The 20,161-nt window shown below is 44.3% G+C and overlaps 1 protein-coding gene across 2 annotated transcripts in view; it reads right to left on the bottom strand.

Moving 5' to 3' along the window:
• The window catches only part of cntn5 (contactin 5), a 46,349-nt gene extending 27,189 nt beyond the window's left edge, over positions 1-19,160 (bottom strand). For both annotated transcript variants that reach the window (XM_037267980.1, XM_037267979.1), the window contains exons 1-5: positions 18,853-19,160; positions 8,057-8,175; positions 3,289-3,495; positions 1,757-1,889; positions 1,512-1,687 (exon numbers count right to left, since the gene is read on the bottom strand). In XM_037267980.1, coding sequence (XP_037123875.1) covers positions 1,512-1,687; positions 1,757-1,889; positions 3,289-3,495; positions 8,057-8,111 — 571 coding nt within the window. In that variant the 5' untranslated portion in view covers positions 8,112-8,175; positions 18,853-19,160. The remainder of the gene's footprint in view (positions 1-1,511; positions 1,688-1,756; positions 1,890-3,288; positions 3,496-8,056; positions 8,176-18,852) is intronic.
• Between the last annotated feature and the right edge of the window lie 1,001 nt (positions 19,161-20,161).

Here is a 20,161-nt window from a genome sequence, read left to right on the forward strand (position 1 = left end):
AAACGCTGGCGAAGACAAGACATTATTCGATTAATCGATGATCAATAATCACTGGTGACGGTGGAAAAAGAAGCAATCCACGTGTTCCAGTTCCTCCACTGTGTGAGACGTATAAAAAAAAAAGAAAAATCCCTCTCGATCCATTTTCAGAACTAGTTTGCAGAAGGCGATGGGGGCATCTGCAAACGAGTTATGAACCAATCAATATTCATGACTTTTTTTTTTTTTTTTAATAATGCAGCAACCATGGCGCGGTCGTTAAGAACTCGTCCGACATTACAAGTCAACATATGTCCGCATGAATGTTTAAAATGGCCGTGACGCAACTGGCGGCAAATAGCAGCAGGTGCTTGATGCTAATTAGCTTCGGCGGGCTTCAATCAGAAAGCATTAACGTAAGCGGTCGTTTCTGACTGATAGCCGCATTCCTGAGTGGATTGCAACTCCCACGGCTCCGAGCTAATCACCACTTGTCATTTACAAAAAAAAAAAAAAAAAAAAAAAAAAAAACAGACCCAGTCTGGCACCATTGACATAAAGTAAATAATCTTTCAATTCACTCGAAGGTGATTGAGACAAACATACGGCCTCAATACGCAGATGGAGGAAAGCTGGGGCTGAGTTGAGTGCCTTCAAAGCAGCCCAAGTGCGACTGGGAGCTCCGACAAAAAAAAAAAAAAAAAAAAAGGCTGAGAGCAGAACATCTTTTTGCAGGCAGCGTGACTGAAGCGTTCCCGGCGCCCTCCGGCTGCCGCTTGGCCGGTGAGCCGTCACTTGAGAGGTGCCGCGCAGCCTTTACCTGACCCAGCAAAAATTCTGCTAGCTAGACTCGACCCGCCGTAACCCGCGTGGAGCAGTTGAGGCGTTCCTTCTGAGAAGGTCACGCTTCTCTTCCACTGCCGAAGAATTGGAAAGTGTACTTTGCTACATTGGCTGCTGAATTTGTGAAAAATATAGATATTTGGGAAGAGGAGCTTAATAAATACAACTCAGATGGTAAGAAGATCTTTGTATGTCTTGGGAGGAGCCAGATTTAGCCTGGGTTGCTAGCGGAAGTTATGGAGTCTGGAATTTTGGCAAAGACAAAAACCAGGCAGCGCTCGTCAAATGTTGCCTTTCACTGTGAAAACGCAACTTTATAACAAGTTCTTGTACAAATAGTCCGTCCCCACATAAAAGGAAAATAATGTCAGCAAAGTTCTTTGCACGTATTCCAGAATATGACCCAAACGTGATTGCCACATTTCTGCACAGTGCACTAAAAGCTATTTGGTCCAATGAAAGCGCCAAATGCTCTTTTGGCCTGAAGAAGAAATGGCTTTTTAAGAAAAGACCTCACTTGCCTCCTCTTCTTTCTTTCCCCTCTGTGCACATAGTTCCAGGCTAATTGAGCCATTTGTTTCTTCGCTCTCTCCTCCCGCAAGTCCAACACACCCTCCAGGCTCACCAATGAGGTCGTTATGGTCTTTGCTCGTAAAAACAGACTCTTTGGGTTTTGTTTTTTTACTCACATGCAAATTGTAGATGAGCATCCCGACTCAGAACGGTGCCAAAGTTGTTCCGGGCGCGGCACTGGTACGTCCCGAAGTCGGCTTTCTTGCTGACGTTGGCGATGATCAAGTTGCCCTCGGCCAGCCTGTAGCGCAAATCCGCCCCGGTGTCCACTTGCGTGCCGTTGACGTACCAGCTGCGGGTGAAAGCACAAGTTGGTGTCCGCAGCGTGCCTTCTGACAACGAGGCAGAAAATTGCGATGACCTGTACGCGGGCGGTGGGTTCCCTCGCGCCTCGCAGTGCAGCATCACTTTGTTGTCACCACCGCCGCCGCCGTCCAATGGGAAAATCACGTCGTCGGGCTCCTGGATGAAAACGGGCCCGAATTCTTCGCTCTCTATGTAGACAAGACGGAAGTACACACATTAAGACGAGTACGATTTTGAACAACATTTCTGTCACGGCACCTGGCGAGAGAAAATGGAGCCCAAAGCGGAAAAAGCACGTCTTCCTTCTGACTGGTCAAGTAATTCCCAAGTCTGCAGGACATGATTGTTAGTGGCGCACCATCGATTGGAACTCAAATCCAATGAAAAACCGCTTGAGGTTTTCTACCGACCCGTGATGTTCTTCTACTTGGGTGGGCTGCAGTATGCGGCGGCGAATAGATGCCTCGGCACAACTTTACTTCCCCCTCGAGATGCATAAAATGTTTGGTTTTGCCATTCCGAGCACATTCCGCATTTGGAATTAAAGAGCATCCGGTGACGAAGCAGCCGCTCGAGACGGCCGTGTTTGCATTTAAAAAAAGTGTCTGATTTTTTTGTTTGTTTTTTATTTTCACCCTCCTTCCGCTGATCTGTTTGCAGAATCAACAGAAAACAGACACGGCTTTTTATTTGTCCGCCTGGAAAAACGGGCCTCCTGCAAATCGTCGCTGGCAGACTGACAGCTATTTATTGATGATAACCAACCCTTGAAACAAGCTCAGAGAATCTTTTTTTTTTTTTTTTTTTTGCTTTAGAGACCTGTATCTAAAATTAAAACTAAGCAGACACTCCAATAGGGACACTTAAACGATCCGGTGAGAGCCAATAAATGACCGGTCCGCACAATTCCTTGACAAGGACCTTAATTGGTCTCACCAGAAGACGTGTGACTCATTTGAAGTTGAACGTCGTGGTCGTCTGTCACTCACCAGACGCCGTTAAAAGGTACATGACGGCGGGGCGAAAAAAGCACGGTGGTCAAAAGAGCAGAGGGGGGTGGGGGGGTTCACGAGGAGAGGACATTATCGGAGACTTCCGTCCGCTTTTATGCAGCCACTTGACATTTCCGTTAATTAAGCGCTCCAGACGCAATGAGTAGGATGCCATTAATTCGGCATTAATGGATCGATGTGTCATTACGGGCCGCGCTAAATGAATTACGACGGCAGACGGGGAGATTTATGACAGAGTGCTTCCGGCCCCTGCTCGGACCGATCCCGACCAAGATATTAGTCATCCGGGCGGTTGTGGCGCTGACAAGCGACGGCAGCCTGAGCGCCGGCTGTGATGGATGAGCGGGATTCAAATCCGGATCTCGGCGGGCAGCTCGTGAAGTTGAAGATGGTGGCGGTGGTGCCAACTTGGAAGATGCAATGAAGGATGCTCGCAAGACGGGAATTTTGTTTTTGCGCCGGCTCGCCATCATAACGACGTTATTTAACCGCGCGTTTCATACGTGACAATCTACTGAACATAATTACAATAACAATATTTAAAGGCAGTTACAAACTTTTTTGAAAGGCGTACCTTCACTCCGGTAGTCCTCCTGAGAGCCAAGGAGACTGAGCGCCGGATGAGGGTGACCGGCGAAGACGGGCCAGTCGGGCGGCGCCGCCAGCCCGCCGCCGTACTGCTGCCGGTTTCGTCCGCGGGGGTTGGACAGCGACGACGAGCTCTCGGTTTTCATGCGGAGCACGGCGGCGTACGAGATGGGCCGCGACGCCCACGCCAAGTCTGCCACCAAGAAAAACCCGATAAAATTAATAAAAATAAGAAATAAAATAAATAAATAAAATCATAAAAAGATAATTAATAAAAAAATTAAAAGTGCAACAAAAGAATAAAAAGAGGATTAAATAGTTACAAATTCAAACAAGGTTTTACGCTCAACATATGCCGCCACATCGTTATCCTTAAATGAATGATAAGCGACACCTTTTTCACAATTTAAACCTTTTGGCGCTTGTTTCGAGACGGCAATGAAATTCAATCCCGAGTGGAAGAGCGCCAAACGTGTTATTTTGTCACTATGAATATAACAAGAATAAATGACCTAAGCTGGAAAGTCACAGATGGTGCCGATGAGCGGCGGAACACGGAACGCCGCGAGATACACGCAAAACATTCCGAGTTGGGCCGCAGTCAGAGTTGTGTGAGGAGGTGGAGTGGGATGTGATTAGAACGCAACACAAGCCAAGTAGTAATCTCGAGACTCTCGGGTAAGCCTGGGCTAAGAACAAAACAGAGCGTGTGATTACTGCCGTCCGTGTATTACACCAAAGAGACTTCACGTGGACAAGAAAATTAGCTCGTTCAGAGCAAGAAATGTGACCGATATTATTTTCTGAGACAGATGCCGTTTTCGATATTTGGCAAGATAAAATTCCAATAAACAATTAATCGGCCAAATAAGGGATAAGAAAGTTAATCTCTCAAATATTAACAAAGATTAATCAGTTAAATAATTTTAACAAATCAGAACTGAAGAAAATAACTTCAACAATCGGTCGTTTAATTAAAAAAAAAACAATCGACAAATAATGAAAAAAAAACACAAAAAAACACAACCAAATAATTTTAACTGAAGAAAATAACATCAACAATTAAGAAATGAATACTTTGTGCTATAGTAAATCTGGAAAACGCTATATCAAACTTTTATCTCCAATCGACTTGACGACTTTTTGACTGGATTTCCTAAAAAGAGCATCAAACAGCTCCAGAGACAAATGTCTTACAAACCGCAGTATCCCCGACCAGCAAAGCGCTTTGGTAAATTGCATCACTTAGCTTTTGTAATTGTAGACCGTTTGCTCTTACATTGACGCTTTGGCGTCAAGCACGGATTAGATTGTCGCCTATTGTGTAAGCATTGTGTTCCGTGAAAGAGCAAGCGGCAAAAGGTCATTTGATTTATTCGCGTCAAGAACGTCAGGGTGGGCTAAAGCTAAATCCTGACAAATACATCATAGCAGAAAAAAAAAAAAGAACACCCTCTTTTGTTGCGCTATTAAAGCTCACGTCCACCCTCTTACTCTTGTGAAAACTGTTACCTTCATCTGATAAAAGCGACGACCCTTTGTCGACCCTTTGTCGATCCGTACCTTTCAGAAGCGGCGGCAAAGTGGAAAAATGCTGATGGCGATGTAAAAGGACGCACCGAATTCAATTTGTGCCCATTGTTGACGAAAGGTCTTGATAACGCCGCCTTCGTGATAACATCTTTTTGAGCAATATAAATCTGATGACCATATATCTGCTACTTTTTTTTTAAACAGAAATTTCTTGGTACTTTACTTCAGTTAACATTAGCGCATTTAGCATTGTTTAGCTAGGCTAACAACAAGGTTAGCGAGACATTAGCGCATTTAGCATTTTTTGCTAGGCAAATGACAACGTTAGCAAGGCTAAAGGAACATATATTACGTTGTGACTAATTTCCATCCATCCATCCATCCATCCATCCATCCATCCATCCATCCAAGCCAGGCATGCAAATTAGCCACCATGGCGAGAGATGAGGCTAAAACGGCACGTCAGGGGGGGGGAAACCTACGGACAAGATTAGCGACTAGGTGGCGGCTCCAGACTCGGGAGCAAAGAATTAATGGGAATTACGTACAGTAAGTACGTAAGAAGCTGGCGGGAGCCCGAGCAGATGAGAATGATTAGTCGACGGAGCGTGAGATTAATGAAGACCTTCACGGGGGAGAATCTATTGACTGAAGCTGATTAGGCTGGAGTACATTTATTCAGTGAAATATCCTCCATAGAGTTGCCGGCCATGAATCATTTTCATCTGGGCTCCTCGGCTGTTGAAATCTTTTTTGACTCAATCCTCACGCTCGCTTAAAGGTTGCCCCGCTAGCTTGACGGAGCTTTATTTGGAGGCCGGGCCGGGCCGAGCAAAACACACAGCTGGGAATTTACATTAAATGAAATGATAAGGCAAACATCTTTTGACAGAGAAGACGAGGGCGGATCACGCTTTCTTTGTTGTAGTAATCCCTCGGGCAAAAAGACAGAAACTATGAAAATAGTCACTCCTACTCTGTTTTAATAAACTGACTGGAGATAACATAGGCTTTTAATGTCGAATTTGTTTTCGACATGGTGGACAAAGATGGCAACACCTGCTTCATGCTTCCGGCTCCAGCTGAAAGCTGTGCGGCTCATGAAAATGTTTTAACCGGCGCTGGCATCCACACACAGACACCCACCCAAAAATGTTAGATTCCGAATCCAAAGCCGATTTTATTTACTGGGCTGAAGTTGTGAGTACAAGGGTCCTCCTGCCAGTTGGAGGAAGGCCACTATCCCCTGGTGGCGCCACCAAAAATAGAACCCAAGGTGTGGGAAATGGCAACCGATTCTTTATTCTATGCCTCAGATGAAGCGTGACACGGCGAGAATAATCTAATGCGGGCCGTTACAAAAGCGAAAGGAAATAATGTAAGAAGAAAATATTAATGATGACGCTGTGGATAAAAAGCAAAACAACAACAGGCAAAGACTAACGAGAGATTTTTTAGGGGGATTTCATTCAATAGCGCAAGCGCATCTGCAGATCAGAGTCCATCATGCTTTCACATGTACTACGTCAAAATCCATCAATTTTCCCAAAGCGTATTTGCGGCGAGTGACACCTTCGCCCTTGGCCAAAGTGGCGTCGCGCATCAGCTGTGCGGCGCGAGGCGTCTCTATTCCCTGGAAGCCACTTCTTTGAAATGTAGACACCTCCGAGGGACAGCCCAATTATGCTTCCCGCTTCAATCGGCATCGGGCCAGAGAGCAAACTGGCCCCGATGCTGCTGCCACTTTGTAAACATGAGCGAGGCGCGTTAAAAAACCCGCCGCCGTACGCTCGTCTGGAGAAACGTGGGCGAACAAGGAGCGGATAGCCAAGCGACAGAGTCAAATTATAATTCGGGATGGAAAGAAGAGAGGCGCAGGCGTCCTCCAAAGTGGGGATATTTTGGAATGTTCCACGAGAACAATGGGGCAATAATCCATTACGACGGCAGTCATGTCGGAAGTATGGCGGTGCATAAAAGGTACAATCACACCCCCGGGGCCGTCTGAAGCGGCACGCTCAAGCCTATGGAGCCTTTGTGACAGCTGTCGCTGCTAAACTCGGCGCAAAAGGCGCCGCTTTCCCGTTTGGCCGGGCAGGGGTGCTCCGCATTTTGGGGGCCCGGGGAGTCCTTAAAAAAGATTTTTTGTTTTGTTCCAAGGACAATCCGAATGGCAATTAAATATGTCAAACTAATGTGTGGCCATGCTGTAAAGGCCACGGGAGGTTTGTGGTCACTTGTCAAAGTTGGCTAACAAAGACAAATTTTCAAAGAATTGTCATTTCCCAAAAATGAGGTTTACTGTTTTTTCTTAATATTCTGATAAAGTTGAACATAAATAAGGCAGTATTTTATGAGTGACTCCTATATAATGCAAGTCGAGGAACAGCTGTAAAAAAAAATGTTCACCCAAAAAAAGCCTTGAATAAAAATTGAAGTCATGACTCAGGGAATCGAAATTGAAAAATTGAATCTGTTCAAAATGATTCAATGTGAGACTCAACGGGCTACAACGGGTGGTATGCAAGTATGAGGGGGAAAAAAAACACTTTCGGGAAATTGTCCCACGACTTCTGACAATGGCATTTGAAAGTGACAACAATGATCCAGGATTTTATTTTTCTCCGTCCGATTCGTGTGAGGCGGCCGGGAGCGAGATGGATCAATGCGTCCTGGGGCAGGCGGCTCTTTAATAAGTAAACACACACACACACATACACACACACACTAAAGAGTGTGTGACTTCATTGTTTGTCTCACATTTGTTCTCAATGTTGCTACCTTAAGGCAAAATGCATTGATTTTTTTTTTGTTGCATGTAGCGCTGAGGCTAAAAGTAAAAAGCAGCTCGACAGCTTTCAGTCACCAATCATGTCGACCAATCATGTTCCAAAGACCCGTGGCTGGAATATATATCAATATAGAAAATGTGTATTTTTTCATTGAGCAACACAAATCAACTTTTCTTCTGCATTTTTGAAGCATTGCTATGGATACTGACATCAAATATTCCTAATCCTTCAATAAAGATGAAAAACCGTATGACTGCAATTATATTTCCTTCACATATACATGCAAATGCATTTTTTTTTTTTTTGCTCGCATGAAGACTGCCCCCCCACCTGCATTTGCATACCATCCTCCCAGCGTTAAAAAAAAAAAAAAAAAAAACATACGGCACTTTCCGTCTCAAAGGAGATTATTCTGCGAGCCTGTCTCACCTGAAAGGCCACTGATGACTGAGAGGATGAGAAATGGTTTCCATGGTGACCCCATACTTGTTAAGGAGGGTCCCTTCGGTGAGAAGGTCAGCAACTGGTCTTCTTCATTAAAGCTGCACCTGCACGCAAACGACACGACGACGTGGTTAACCATAAGCGCAGATGTGCAATATCATCAGACATCACTTTCGCACCCCGACTTGATCGTCTTGAAATTTAGCAGCTCAGATTCCAGACGACCGTCGGCGCCGTGAAAGCAGCACTCTAACGTAAACAAGTTTCAAGCGTTCCGACACCCGGGTGGCCATTTTGCGCTCCGGTGCCTCGGCATCACAACACGATACATTATGCAGTTGAGTGGAGGCCTACCCCAAGGATCACCAATAGGTTGACCACTTGAGGTGAGTCGCCGTCTCAATTTGGGCCCCCGATGCATGTGGACTGTACCCCGGAAATGGAATGGCGTGAAAAGCAGTTTTGTCAAAAAAGCAACCAGCTGGCTCCGAGCAATTTCTTGTGTACTCCCACCCCCCCAAAAAAACTCAACTATGTTTGACAGAGGTAGACAAGATCAGGTATTGTTTCCCAAACAGCGCTGACCTTTTTCGTCAATCACCTGTGTCACGGTGTGTGTTTATCTCTACTGAGGTGCAACGGGGATCCTCGCTCCCGGGCTCTCTCCTCGTTCCCGGGCTCTCTCCTCCCTCGCATGGTGATTGGGATCGTTAAGAGAACGCCGAAGGTTGAGGCAAGCATGTCCACATCCAGCGGGAGTTGTCCCGCATTTATCATTTATGGAAGCAGAGATCTCGCTTCAACTCGTCTGCCTGTCCTCCCTCCCTCCCTGTTTTCTTTCCCCCTGTGCCGCACTGCTCTACTTCTGCCTCGGATGTTTTGATCGCAATCACGCGGAGAAAGGATAGTAGCCCTGAAATTACTGCAATTGTTTTGTCCACCCTGCTGCAAGTGTTGCCTCGCCGTATACACACACTGGATGAATCATTATTGGCCGCCAGCAGCGCAACAATACACCGAAAGCTCGGGTATATAGCTTGAATTCAAAGTTTCAAACAAATTGGGTAACAAGGGAACAAAAGGGAAAAGAAAAAAACAAGCCAGATCACATTCGGACATATTTTTGTGGAAAGGGGCGTTTGCGCTGTGGTGGGCATGAACATAGCTGCTAATTAATGAATGAAATGCGATGACACAACAGAATCTGGATTGATGGAAATCCACTACTGTGACGTCACGAGGAACCCGAGAACGCGGCCCACATCTTCGAGCGTCGGCTTGTCGCTTCTTCCCGATGCTCAACCGTCCATTCAGTCGGGGGAAAAAAAAAAGCCCGTTTGATCCAGTTGTGTCCCAAAAAATTGGAAGGAGAAGGGCGAAGGCCGAGGTGACGCTCTGTGGCTGTGTAATAAATCAAAGGCGAGCGGACAAGCGCTGCGCTCGTTAGTGTGCCCGCCAGCCTCCTTGGCGCTGGTGGAAGATCAGTGCCGAGCGTCGTATGCAGGAGTAAAAGGCGCTGTCAATCAACGCAGAATTGTTCACACCTCGACTCTTACATAGCGTGAATGCTCAAGCAGATTAATGATTTTTTTTTTTTTTTTTTTAAAGGTGATTTTCTGCCTCTGTGTCTTCACGGTGTCAGCAGTGTTGAAACCACTGACCCGTTTGGGCAAAACAATGAGGGGAGGGGGAGGAGATCACAATGATTGCTCTAATGGGCCTCAAAGCGAATACGACAAATTGCATTCCCGGCTGCTCGGCTTTGTTGCGACCTCGGCAATTGTGAGAAATGACGCTCCCACGTTGACGATGATGTTTGTTTTTTGTCCCGATGGACGGATCACGTGGCTGAAAATGCGTTGTCAAGAAGTTCCATGCACTGGAGACAGATTAAGAATCATTATCAGCATTTTATGAAGATTTTTGGGGGGTTTGTCTCTTTTTTTTGGTTGGTTTTGTGAACCCCGTGAGACACAAAAAGGCAAAACAATATTTTGTGATTTCACATTGGCCTCCCTCCACAAAATATTTAATAATAAGACTCAATTACAAACAAACAGAACCAAAAAGACAGAATATTTGGCTGAAATAATTGAAAATATCCATTTTGAAAAAAAAAATGTTCCGATCTGAATAACATGACATTTAATCAGCAAGCCGCAAATCCCTTCTTTGTACGCACACCCACGCCGCATCGAGGCGCATGAAAACGTCACCGAAAACCGCCGCTGTCGTCAAATGTGCAAAATCTCTCCCGCAGAATTTCACATTTCTCCAGCTTTGTCTGTCTTGACGATTATGCAAAGCTGCGTCACGCGACATCAAATTCCGCGAGCAGATTTTGTTCCCGCTGCGAGCGAGATCGCGCCCAAGTCACCAAATGGCGGAGTGTGGCTATCTTACAAAAAAAAAAATTCAAAACGTCCATATGATCATTAAGCTGACATTTGAGGCCGGCTCCCGCGCACAATTATCCCCGGCGCTCATCCCTGTCGCCGACGTCGGGCGTCTGGGCTCTCTCCTCGCCGTTTTTTCACCCCTCAATGCTTTTAATTGTCCCGCTGACCTCAATCAAAAGACAATTACCAAAGGAGGAGCGCAGCGCGGGCAATTATCGTCTCGGCCGTCACGACACCCGCAGATCACACGCGTGGCACCCCAGGCGCCCCTAAAGGTCCTGAGACGGGTTTAGATGCATCAAACGGACACGGGTTTGAAAAATCTTCAAAATGATCGCTCATTTTTGCCCACATCAGACAGACGGCAAAAGCATAAAAGCGTCACAATTCCAGGGCTCATTAATTTCAATTCCCAAGTAGCAGGTGGTCAAAGCTCATGCCTCGGAATTTGCTCATAATGGCCGCTTCAAAACAAAAAAGTTCAGGATGGTTTCTCGAAACTTTTTTTAGTGGTTCTTGCTATTTTCGACATGTCCACCTAATTTTACGTGGATTGGAAGAACTGCCTACATGGGCCCATGAGGTCCAACATCAAAGTCAAAGTCTGCTTTATTGTCAATTTCTTCACATGCCAAGACACACAAAGAAATCGAAATAACGTTCCCACTATCCCACGGTGACAAGACATAGTACACAATATACATACAAGTAAACAACACAAAAAAAGAAGAAGGCACAAACAATGAATAAATAAGAGTGATGAATAAATAATAAATAAACAAATAACACAATAAAAAAAAATGTAAAAAAATATATATATATAAAAAAAATCCAATGCATTCAAATCCATGCAATTAATCGACAAAATAGTCAAATTTAATAGATGGAGCGTAACAAAAACAGTTTTTTACCTGATTCGTGTGTAATTATTCAGCAGTGCCTGAAACTAAAAAAAATAATAAAAATAAAATAAAAATATTGAAAACTGACCAATTATGCTATTAGGCTTTGAAAGATTCATAAAAACCTGATCTTTCAGGAAGAACTACTTTTTTTTTTTTGTTACTTTAAATAAGGCGCCATTTTCTCTCCCCCGGGGGAGCACGGCGCATATACACAATATGTCAAAAAACACTCTCTGGGGGGAAAGAATATCCAAATGGTGAGAGCTGCAATTTTCCCATGAAGGCACAATTCCGTATGAGACAACTTGTCATTAGCGCTGACGTATTATGGCACCACAGCAATGTGTCCTTCTACAAATCACAGAGGCGACATGCAAAGAAACTCTTCTTGCATTTCATTTATTTTGCCTCAAAATGCAAATACTGTTCATCCTTAGAGGGAAAGAAAAATTGCTGGGGAATAGTCTAACCATGCTTGAACATTTATGCATGCCGTTTTTCTTCATTGTGACGGAGAGTCTGAATAACAAGGAGTCACTCAAGTAGAATGGAACGGGTGGAATGGACGGAGAACGCAGACAGTACACTTTATTAATAAATTCAGAAAATGTTGATTACATGCAGAACAGTTGGCTGTCTTACATTTCGTTATTATTTGTTGAACTTTCCAACAGAGGAGAATCGTCCAATTTTTATGCCAATTGTTTTCATTGCGGAGTTGGGGAAGGATCTTTGAATGGTATTATTTTTGTCTTATGTTGCAATGTATTCGTGGTAAAAAAGAAAAAAATGAGGGGGGGGGGAATCTGCCGATTTTTGCCCTAATATTGTCCGATTAATCGGTTGCGCTCTAATAAGAGAGCACTAGTCATAGATTATAGCTAAAAGGAGAGGGGGAGAGAGACAGAGAATAGAATAGAATAATAGCTAGATTTATAATAATAATCTGGCAAAGCGTTGAAAATGTTCCCCATAGCTGAAAACGACGTCGACTGGCATGATCAAACACGTTTTACAAGTAATAAACGTGCTAGGAAAATATGTACAAGCTTCTCCGTGATGCTGTTTACCTCCTTTGTCTGAAACTCTTAAAAAAAAAAGTAAATTAATGCATCTCCACGTACGCAAACAACAGTACGTGATGATAAAACATTGGAGTGATGTCACGCCAATGCAGAGTACAGGAAGCTTTTACCCGGCCCGTGCCGCATATAAACACATTTGCCTTATTATGAAGGCCCGTTACTCGCGCTGTAATCAGCCTTTTCCAGAATCCATTAACAATCCAATAGCGGCGACTTAATGACTCTCGAAAGGCAGCGAGAAAAGAAGAGGAGACTTGCTTTATTTGATGGCGCAATCTTTTTGATTTAAAAACAGTCGGGCCGCGTTGAAATTCATGTTTGGTTTCAGGCAGATATTGGAAGCCCGAAGAAAAGGGACAGTGGAATTGAAAATTACTATTAAAACATTGTGATTGACACAAGTGTGAGAATACTCTTTAGCAAAAGAAACAGCCATATTATTGAACTAACAAGATGGTTTAATCAATATTTAGTAATATTGATCAATTAAGAGTTAGGTTCACAAAGTGGAGGAATTATCTATCTGAAATAGCTATGAATTGGAAACATGGAAAAATACGTAAGCCTTAATGTAAATGTGTCAAACACCTGATGTACGAGACGTTTTTTGAATCAGAATCAAAAAATAAAAGTAATAAGTTTTTTAAACCAAATGTGCTTTTATCAATTAATGTGCTAATTAGGTGCCGATTAATCGTTGAATCTCACGATGGTTCGTTTAGTTGCAGTCCAGACATGAAGGGGTGACATGCTGCATGTTGTCATTAGCAAGCGCTAGCTAGCATGACATTTTTGCTGTAAAAATATGCTACCACAGTTTTGCTAACATTATGTAGCTCTACTGAGTTACTTTCCCTTTTAGTTTTTCTTTTTCATATTACAAAGCGACGTGACATCCAGTGTTTAAACCGCATCTCAAAGGGTCCGTCAAGAAATTGGCCTTTAATGAGCTATGTGTTATGCGGCTATGTCTCAAGGCTCCGCGCTAGATTCCTACACCTCGGGTCAGCCTGGTTAACATGCCCACTTATGCATGAAAGCGACATTGTGCTCGGTGAGAATGACCAACGGGTGAACCGGAGAGCCAACGCAAGCTTTTAAATTCACACGGTGACGTGATAGCCGGCCTACAATAGAAGCAAACAATGGGAACTTGATGATATAATGAAGTATGATTGAACGGGAGATTAGCTCCATGTCCCGATGCTTTTTAGAATCAAAACTCTTTTTTATCGTACTTGCTGTTCTGTGGGCACTGAACACACAATTAATGAGCTCCAATTCAAGAGCTATGGAACGTCATCCATCACTATAAAATCCACATGGACAGCTAAGCTAGGTTATCTTCAAATTAGCCCACAGATAGCTGCTCAAACGTGACGACTATGTGTTTAAAAATACCTGATTAAAAATGCGCTAGCTAACAAGCGCAAGTTCAGATGGCTATAAAGCTGCTTTCTTTTCCCACATTTCCAGCCCGTCGCCTCGCCGCTCGCGTTTCATCTCAATGTTTAATGGAGCCTCGCATCGGCCTAATATCTGGAGGACGCGTTGCTTAGCATTACGTGTTAGATCTGCCGCCGTACACGCTTGGGCTAAATAAATGTACTTTTATGGATCGGACTCATACTGTGCGCAGGGTTCATTGTCACCGGAATGACACTGAGAGGTGGTGGGGGGTGTTATTAAATCACTCATCCCTCCACCGGGGGTCTGCCATCGCATATCCAAAATATATTCAAGGAGTTACGCTCCCCCGGCCGGCCGGGGCGGAATAAATCCAACGGCTGTCGGAGGGCGAGACGCCACAGGAAGCGAGCTGAGGACGTGGAGCTGCCGATCCCGGGGAAGTCATCAATTGAGATGAGAATTATAAACAAAAACGGTGTTATTATTCGCTACGGCATCTGATCGGAGGGCCAAGGCGGACTTTCCGAGATTCTTTGCGTCTGTTTCACTCGAGAAGTGAGAGGGAGAAGTTGCAGTGAGTGAAAATGGATTTCAGGAAAATATTAATATAATAGGCTGGTCTTTGGAAACGGCTTTGTGATGTCACCAAGAACTTGTTCCAGCTCGCAAGGCGCATCAGACGTGGACGGCAAATTAGCATCATAGTAACCGGTCAGGTTATTTTCCCTTCACGCCAACAGAGAAGTTCTCTGACATTATAGAAGACCCCATAAAATGCTTCTCGTTTTTCAATGCACTCTGAAGACCTTGACAGTCAACATCTCAGCACTGCAGCAGCAACTTGAGCACATTTTATTTGCTCCTCAAAAGGGGTTTTCGCTCTGAAATAAAAATGTATGCAATTATATAGTCCGAAATATTGGCAGGATAAATTGGAAAAAGATTTGTGCTGATGTGTCAATGTACTGGTTGTTGACTCAGATCACAGACAATAAAGGTAAGAAACACTCTTTGGAATTCTTTCTCTGGCAGACTCAAAGATCAATAGTTGAAACTTTCAAGATGTGAGGGAAGGGTTAATACAAAAAAAAAAAAAAGGTGAGCAATCTGGAAGTCGGGATGTGCAAAAATCACCCTCCTGCCAACAGCAAGGATGCCAACATCACAGGTTTGCGCTGTAAAAAAATACACACACACATGCGTGAATGTGACCCGCCTGTCCCCTAAAGCAGTCCGCCAAAGGCAAAAAGCAGAAAGATGTCGCGACAAGTTCAGCTCAGGTTTAAGCAAGCAATTTGCAAGTCATCCCTCAATACACATCTATATTCTTTTTTATCTCATTTCCACACACTCCATTGTGTAGGACGTCCAGGAATCACGTTCCAGCCGCCTTCAGATGTCAAAAGCTATCAGACTCGTTTGCGCTAATGTTTGGGTTTGCGACTATCAGCCAGGCTGCATATTTTGCCTTTTAGACCCTGACTACCACAAAACACCTTCATCTCTCTAATCTGGCATCTGCCTGATTAAAAAAAAAGTATATACATATACATAAATATATGAAAATATATATAATATGATGAATTCAAAACAGAAAGCGTCAACATGGCCGCCCATACAGTCAGCCAGCCTTCTAGGAGACGTTTTTTTTTTTTTTACTCTATTTTTTTTTTTTTTTTACCACCAATTAATTTGGGATAATTTGAAGCCTTCAGGAAGATTTTTTTTTTCTTACTCTATTTTTTGTTGTTGTTGATCACCAATTAATTTGGGATAATTTGACACGTATTCCATCAAAAGCCCAAATGACCGAGTACGCTACACACGTTCTCCGTGTTTTCTCTTTGTTGAATCCCGAGGGAGGCTGGAAGACTCGAGCCGTGAATCGACCGATCTGGACTGAAACTGTTCATTACGACCAACTTTCAACTTCCTGCCGCAGACAACAAAAGGAATCAAGTTTTTTGCAGATGACTGGATGAGGCAGCACAAGGGGAAACTGATGAAAGAACGGCTTAATTAGCGGTAATGAAGCTGCCTGACGCATGGGCACACCCCGACACCCTTGTTCCAGCTTTACAGACGAGAAAAATAAAGAATAATAAAGAATCGAGTGTGAGGTCTCACCATAAGGCCGACTTGTGACTTCCTGGTGCTGTCGTGTCACGAGTGTTAATTAGGTTGACTTTCGCACATATTCATAACAGGTACACAATTTCATTTGCACATGGGCCTAATGAAGCCAACATCGATCCAGCCATGACTCAAATCAACTCAACCTTAGTACTCCACCATATAAAAAAAAAAATTCCGTTAAAGTAGCGGTCTTGGAATTTGCCCAAAATAGCCACTTCAAAAACAAAATGGCCGACTCCCTGTTCATGTTTTTCAACAAGAGGTCTTTCCTCCAGCTGCCGCTCGCTCAATTCATGGCAAACTCTTTGCCTTGAGTAAGTAACGTGTATGCTGCAATCTGTTTTTTGGCGAGTCACCGTACACTCTGCAATGCTAACGGAAACTGATGGGACGCACAGCTCCATTCGTTTGCTTGTTTTGGACTTCGATTTGATTCGGTTCTGGATGCTTGCTTGTTCAGACAAGTCGCTCCATCTTAAACTATAACGGTTGCCATCTTATTTCGAGTGGTCGTTTCTCAGGGAGGGCTGGTGGAATATAAAACTACGGAGAAGAGGGTGAGGCGTGCCAGTCATATGATTATTTTGGACTTGGGACTAAAATATGGGAAAGACTCGACTTGATTTCAACTTGAACTACATGTGCCACAAGGACACGTAAACTAAAAAAATACAGAAGTCCGATACCACTTTTTTTTCAAGCCCTCAGATCTTGAGTGGTCATTCGTGCCGATACCAAGCACCGAGACTACTAGTTCTTTTTACTTGTACAATTATCCCACCCTATTTTTGTCTTGCGGGCCGCAGCACGTCAACAGCGGCGTCGCCTTTAGGATTGTCTGCTCGCATTGGAGTCGTCGCTGAGGCTGACAGGGGAGGGGAGGGTGCTGAACGTCAGCCGTTTCGCCAATCATACCAATTATGATGTCAGATTAATCCTGGAGGGGATGTCTGTCGCTCAGGCACTTAGGGGAACCTCGCGACAGTAGAAATACGAGTGAGGCCGACAGACATGTCTTGTTATTAATAGTTATGAAACGTGGTCTTTGAGCCAACAAATGTCAGTCATGTCAAATTGTAGAAAGTTAATTACCGTGTTTACAGATGTCATCATTTATCATTCATTCATTTAGAACGACGGATCTCAAGCTGTTGGGTTCTCTTATGCAGGAGACATTTCCTCCATGGAACACCCTGAAAGCTTGATGCCAAATCTTCTTTTCTCATTTTTCCCCATCTCAGGGGGCAGCCTTTTTTTTTTTCTTTTCTTTTCATTACCACTACATCAGCGACCCCAGGGGGCGGCCATTTTGCCACTTGCTGTCGACTGAATATGACATCACAGTTGCCAAGTCACAACCAATCGCGGCTCACCGGATTCCTGAAGCTGCGCTGATGTTACGTTATGGTAGCAATTAGAAAGCTAAATATTTCTGAAAATGGCGTAAAGTAAGTTTGAGACCCCCCCCCCCCCCCCGCTGCCTCGGAGGTTGAGCGTGACAATTTATCACCGCCTTGCCATCATCTAAGTCGATGACAAGCTTCGGGGACGTGTTGGCTTGTTGGGTCGGGGGACTTTTATGTCTGTTTCCACTCAGATTTGTCAGTGACAAGCGGACCCCCTCGGGTGCCATTGTCTTGGCGAGACGCTTCCTTCCCCAACCCTTCAGTGGGATCGCTCGCTCTCTTTGCCGCAATATGTTTTCATGCACGTGGCACAGCTTTCGTCGCCGTATTCGGTTCGCTAGAGGACTCACGTCGATATTTGTCTCATTTGAGCAGGCGGGAGGGTCACTAGTCACGCTGAAATGATGCACCTGCTGCGTGTGCGCCGTGGAGAGCGGAGGTCAGGCTTGTGCAATTTGCCAGCACGCGTGATCATTCCTGCGCATCAGGTACTTGCAGTACTATTTTTCGGATTTCTTTGGGGAAGCTACATCACACGAAATGTGTGGCTCTGACCGTGCACTGAGCAGTTGTGCAGCTTCACACTCAAAACCAAATCAAGGGCAGTCTGTCGTGAGCTTTTTTTTTTATTTCCCCTTGACCTGATAACGTCATCCAACAAAGACAGGTTAAGAGATCGGACTTTCCGACGAGGCCCCCGCTGTCGAATTAATTCCGCTTCATGTTTGGGCCAGCTTCCTGGTCTACAACGTTCAAGAGTCTTTAATCTTTTACTTTCTTGCACGTCTGGGTGGCGTTGCATTATACATAAAGAAAAACCACATGGTAGCTGAAGGAGGATTTCCTGGTAGCACATAATTAATTTGGTTCCCCCACCCTCCCCGAGTTGTTGGTCTTGGTTGACTTTACTCATAGCTACCAAGCCTGATGACGGCCGGTATAAAATGTCTGGGGAATAAAGAATACTGCTGGTTAAAAAAAATAAAAATAAAAATTCTGTGCCCTTTAAAACTAACTGCCTCTAACATGGAACCCAAACAATAGCACTACAAGGCAACACTGCAAAATTAAGAAGCCATCAAATTGCATACTGGTTGGACTACAAGAACACCTGCAAAAAAAAAAAAAAATCCTGAGCACTCTTGCGCGAACTCATCTGCATTAATTGCACACCCAAGCCACTCTCATTGTGCACGTAAGTGTTCCGATGTGTTGATGCAAGTGGAAAACGATCGGTTGTGTATCCAAGCTTTTCAAAGCAATTCACATTTCCATCTTTCATTCGATAACGAGCAAGTTCATTAACTCCAGACAGGAGCAGCAGGTAAAAAAAATAAAAATAATTATTATCATGACGCGATCGTTAATTTTTCCTTTTTACTCGATTTGGATGAAACAGTTTCGCAACATATACACACACAAAAAAGTGCTTCGACTCACCGGGAAAGCAGCGGGTACGGTCCGCCTCCCTTCGCCGGGCTCCTCGGCTCCTTGAGCGGACCTCCGTCGCCTCCACCGTCGCTTCCGTCGCGTCCACCCTCAAGCCGAGAAAATTACCAGAGAAGTCCGAGAAGCTGCTCAGCGGGTACCCACGTCCATTCCCGAAATAGTAGACGAGCTCTCCGCCACTTTTGAGTCCAACTAGTACGGTTTCGGTTCAAGTCCGCTCGTTCGTCAGCTTCCGCCGCTGTGGCCGGTTAGAGTCCCTCTGCAGGGCTGCATCCCAGCCGCTGACTGACTGAGTGAGGCAGGCAGGCAGGGAGGGAGGGAGTGGGTGGGTTGGTGGGTGAGTAGGGAGGGAGTGGGTGGGTTGGTGGGTGAGTAGCGAGGGAGGACGGTGGTCCTCCACCCGCTGCGAGTGAGGGAAAAGGAGTGGCGTCTGGCGTGGCATAAACGACACCTTTGGCCACTCCTTGTTGGCACCGTAAGATTATCATGTCGATACTGATGATTCAAATATAATGCACATCCTCGTGTTAATAATTTTATAGGGACAACAGGTTTCCAAAAAGGATCTTAGAAGCAATGAATTGTCCGGTTTTTTCTTTTTAAAGGGGCTTAGATTGATCTACGGGGGCGGGGAATAATTAATACACAATCAATCTATTATTTTCTGCAAAATCCTGACTGTGTGAAGCAATTAATTTCCTTTGATTAAGGGCAAACATGTCACATTATAAATGAAACATTGCTGCTGAACACATGCTTCAATTACACTCTGGAGGCATACAGACGTTTGCAGTAGTAGTCGTAAAAGAATATATACTTAAATGTGTCATAATGGATCTATATTGGAATTGATATTATATGTACTTTTGTCTCGTAAAACTATTCATAAAACGCCCAAATTTCCATGTGCACCTAATTGCAGGCACTCAAGAGACATGTCATATAATTAAATATTTGTGAAATTTTTCAACGAGACGCTGAAAATCCATTCATGCTCGTAATAGTCTTACAAAACTGTTTTCGAGGCATTGTTAGTTCATTTTCTCTTCAGTGTGACCTTGATGTACTTTTTGCGAGCTGGAGTGTCAAACTAATTTTCATCACAGCCCCCGTTGTAGTTACGCTTTCCCTCAGAGGGATTTTAAGACTATGAGAATCACATGAATGGAAAAACCTAATCAAATAATTGCGAGAACACAATTACCCTTGTGTTTTCATCGCTACTGGATGAATGGCAGGATGGATTGATGGAAACAAATTGAATTTGAAATCAGAGTCGGAAAATTGGAGCTGGCTCGGG

The sequence above is a fragment of the Syngnathus acus genome, chromosome 13 (assembly GCF_901709675.1).
Source record: "Syngnathus acus chromosome 13, fSynAcu1.2, whole genome shotgun sequence".
NCBI classification, from domain to species: Eukaryota; Metazoa; Chordata; class Actinopteri; order Syngnathiformes; family Syngnathidae; genus Syngnathus; species Syngnathus acus.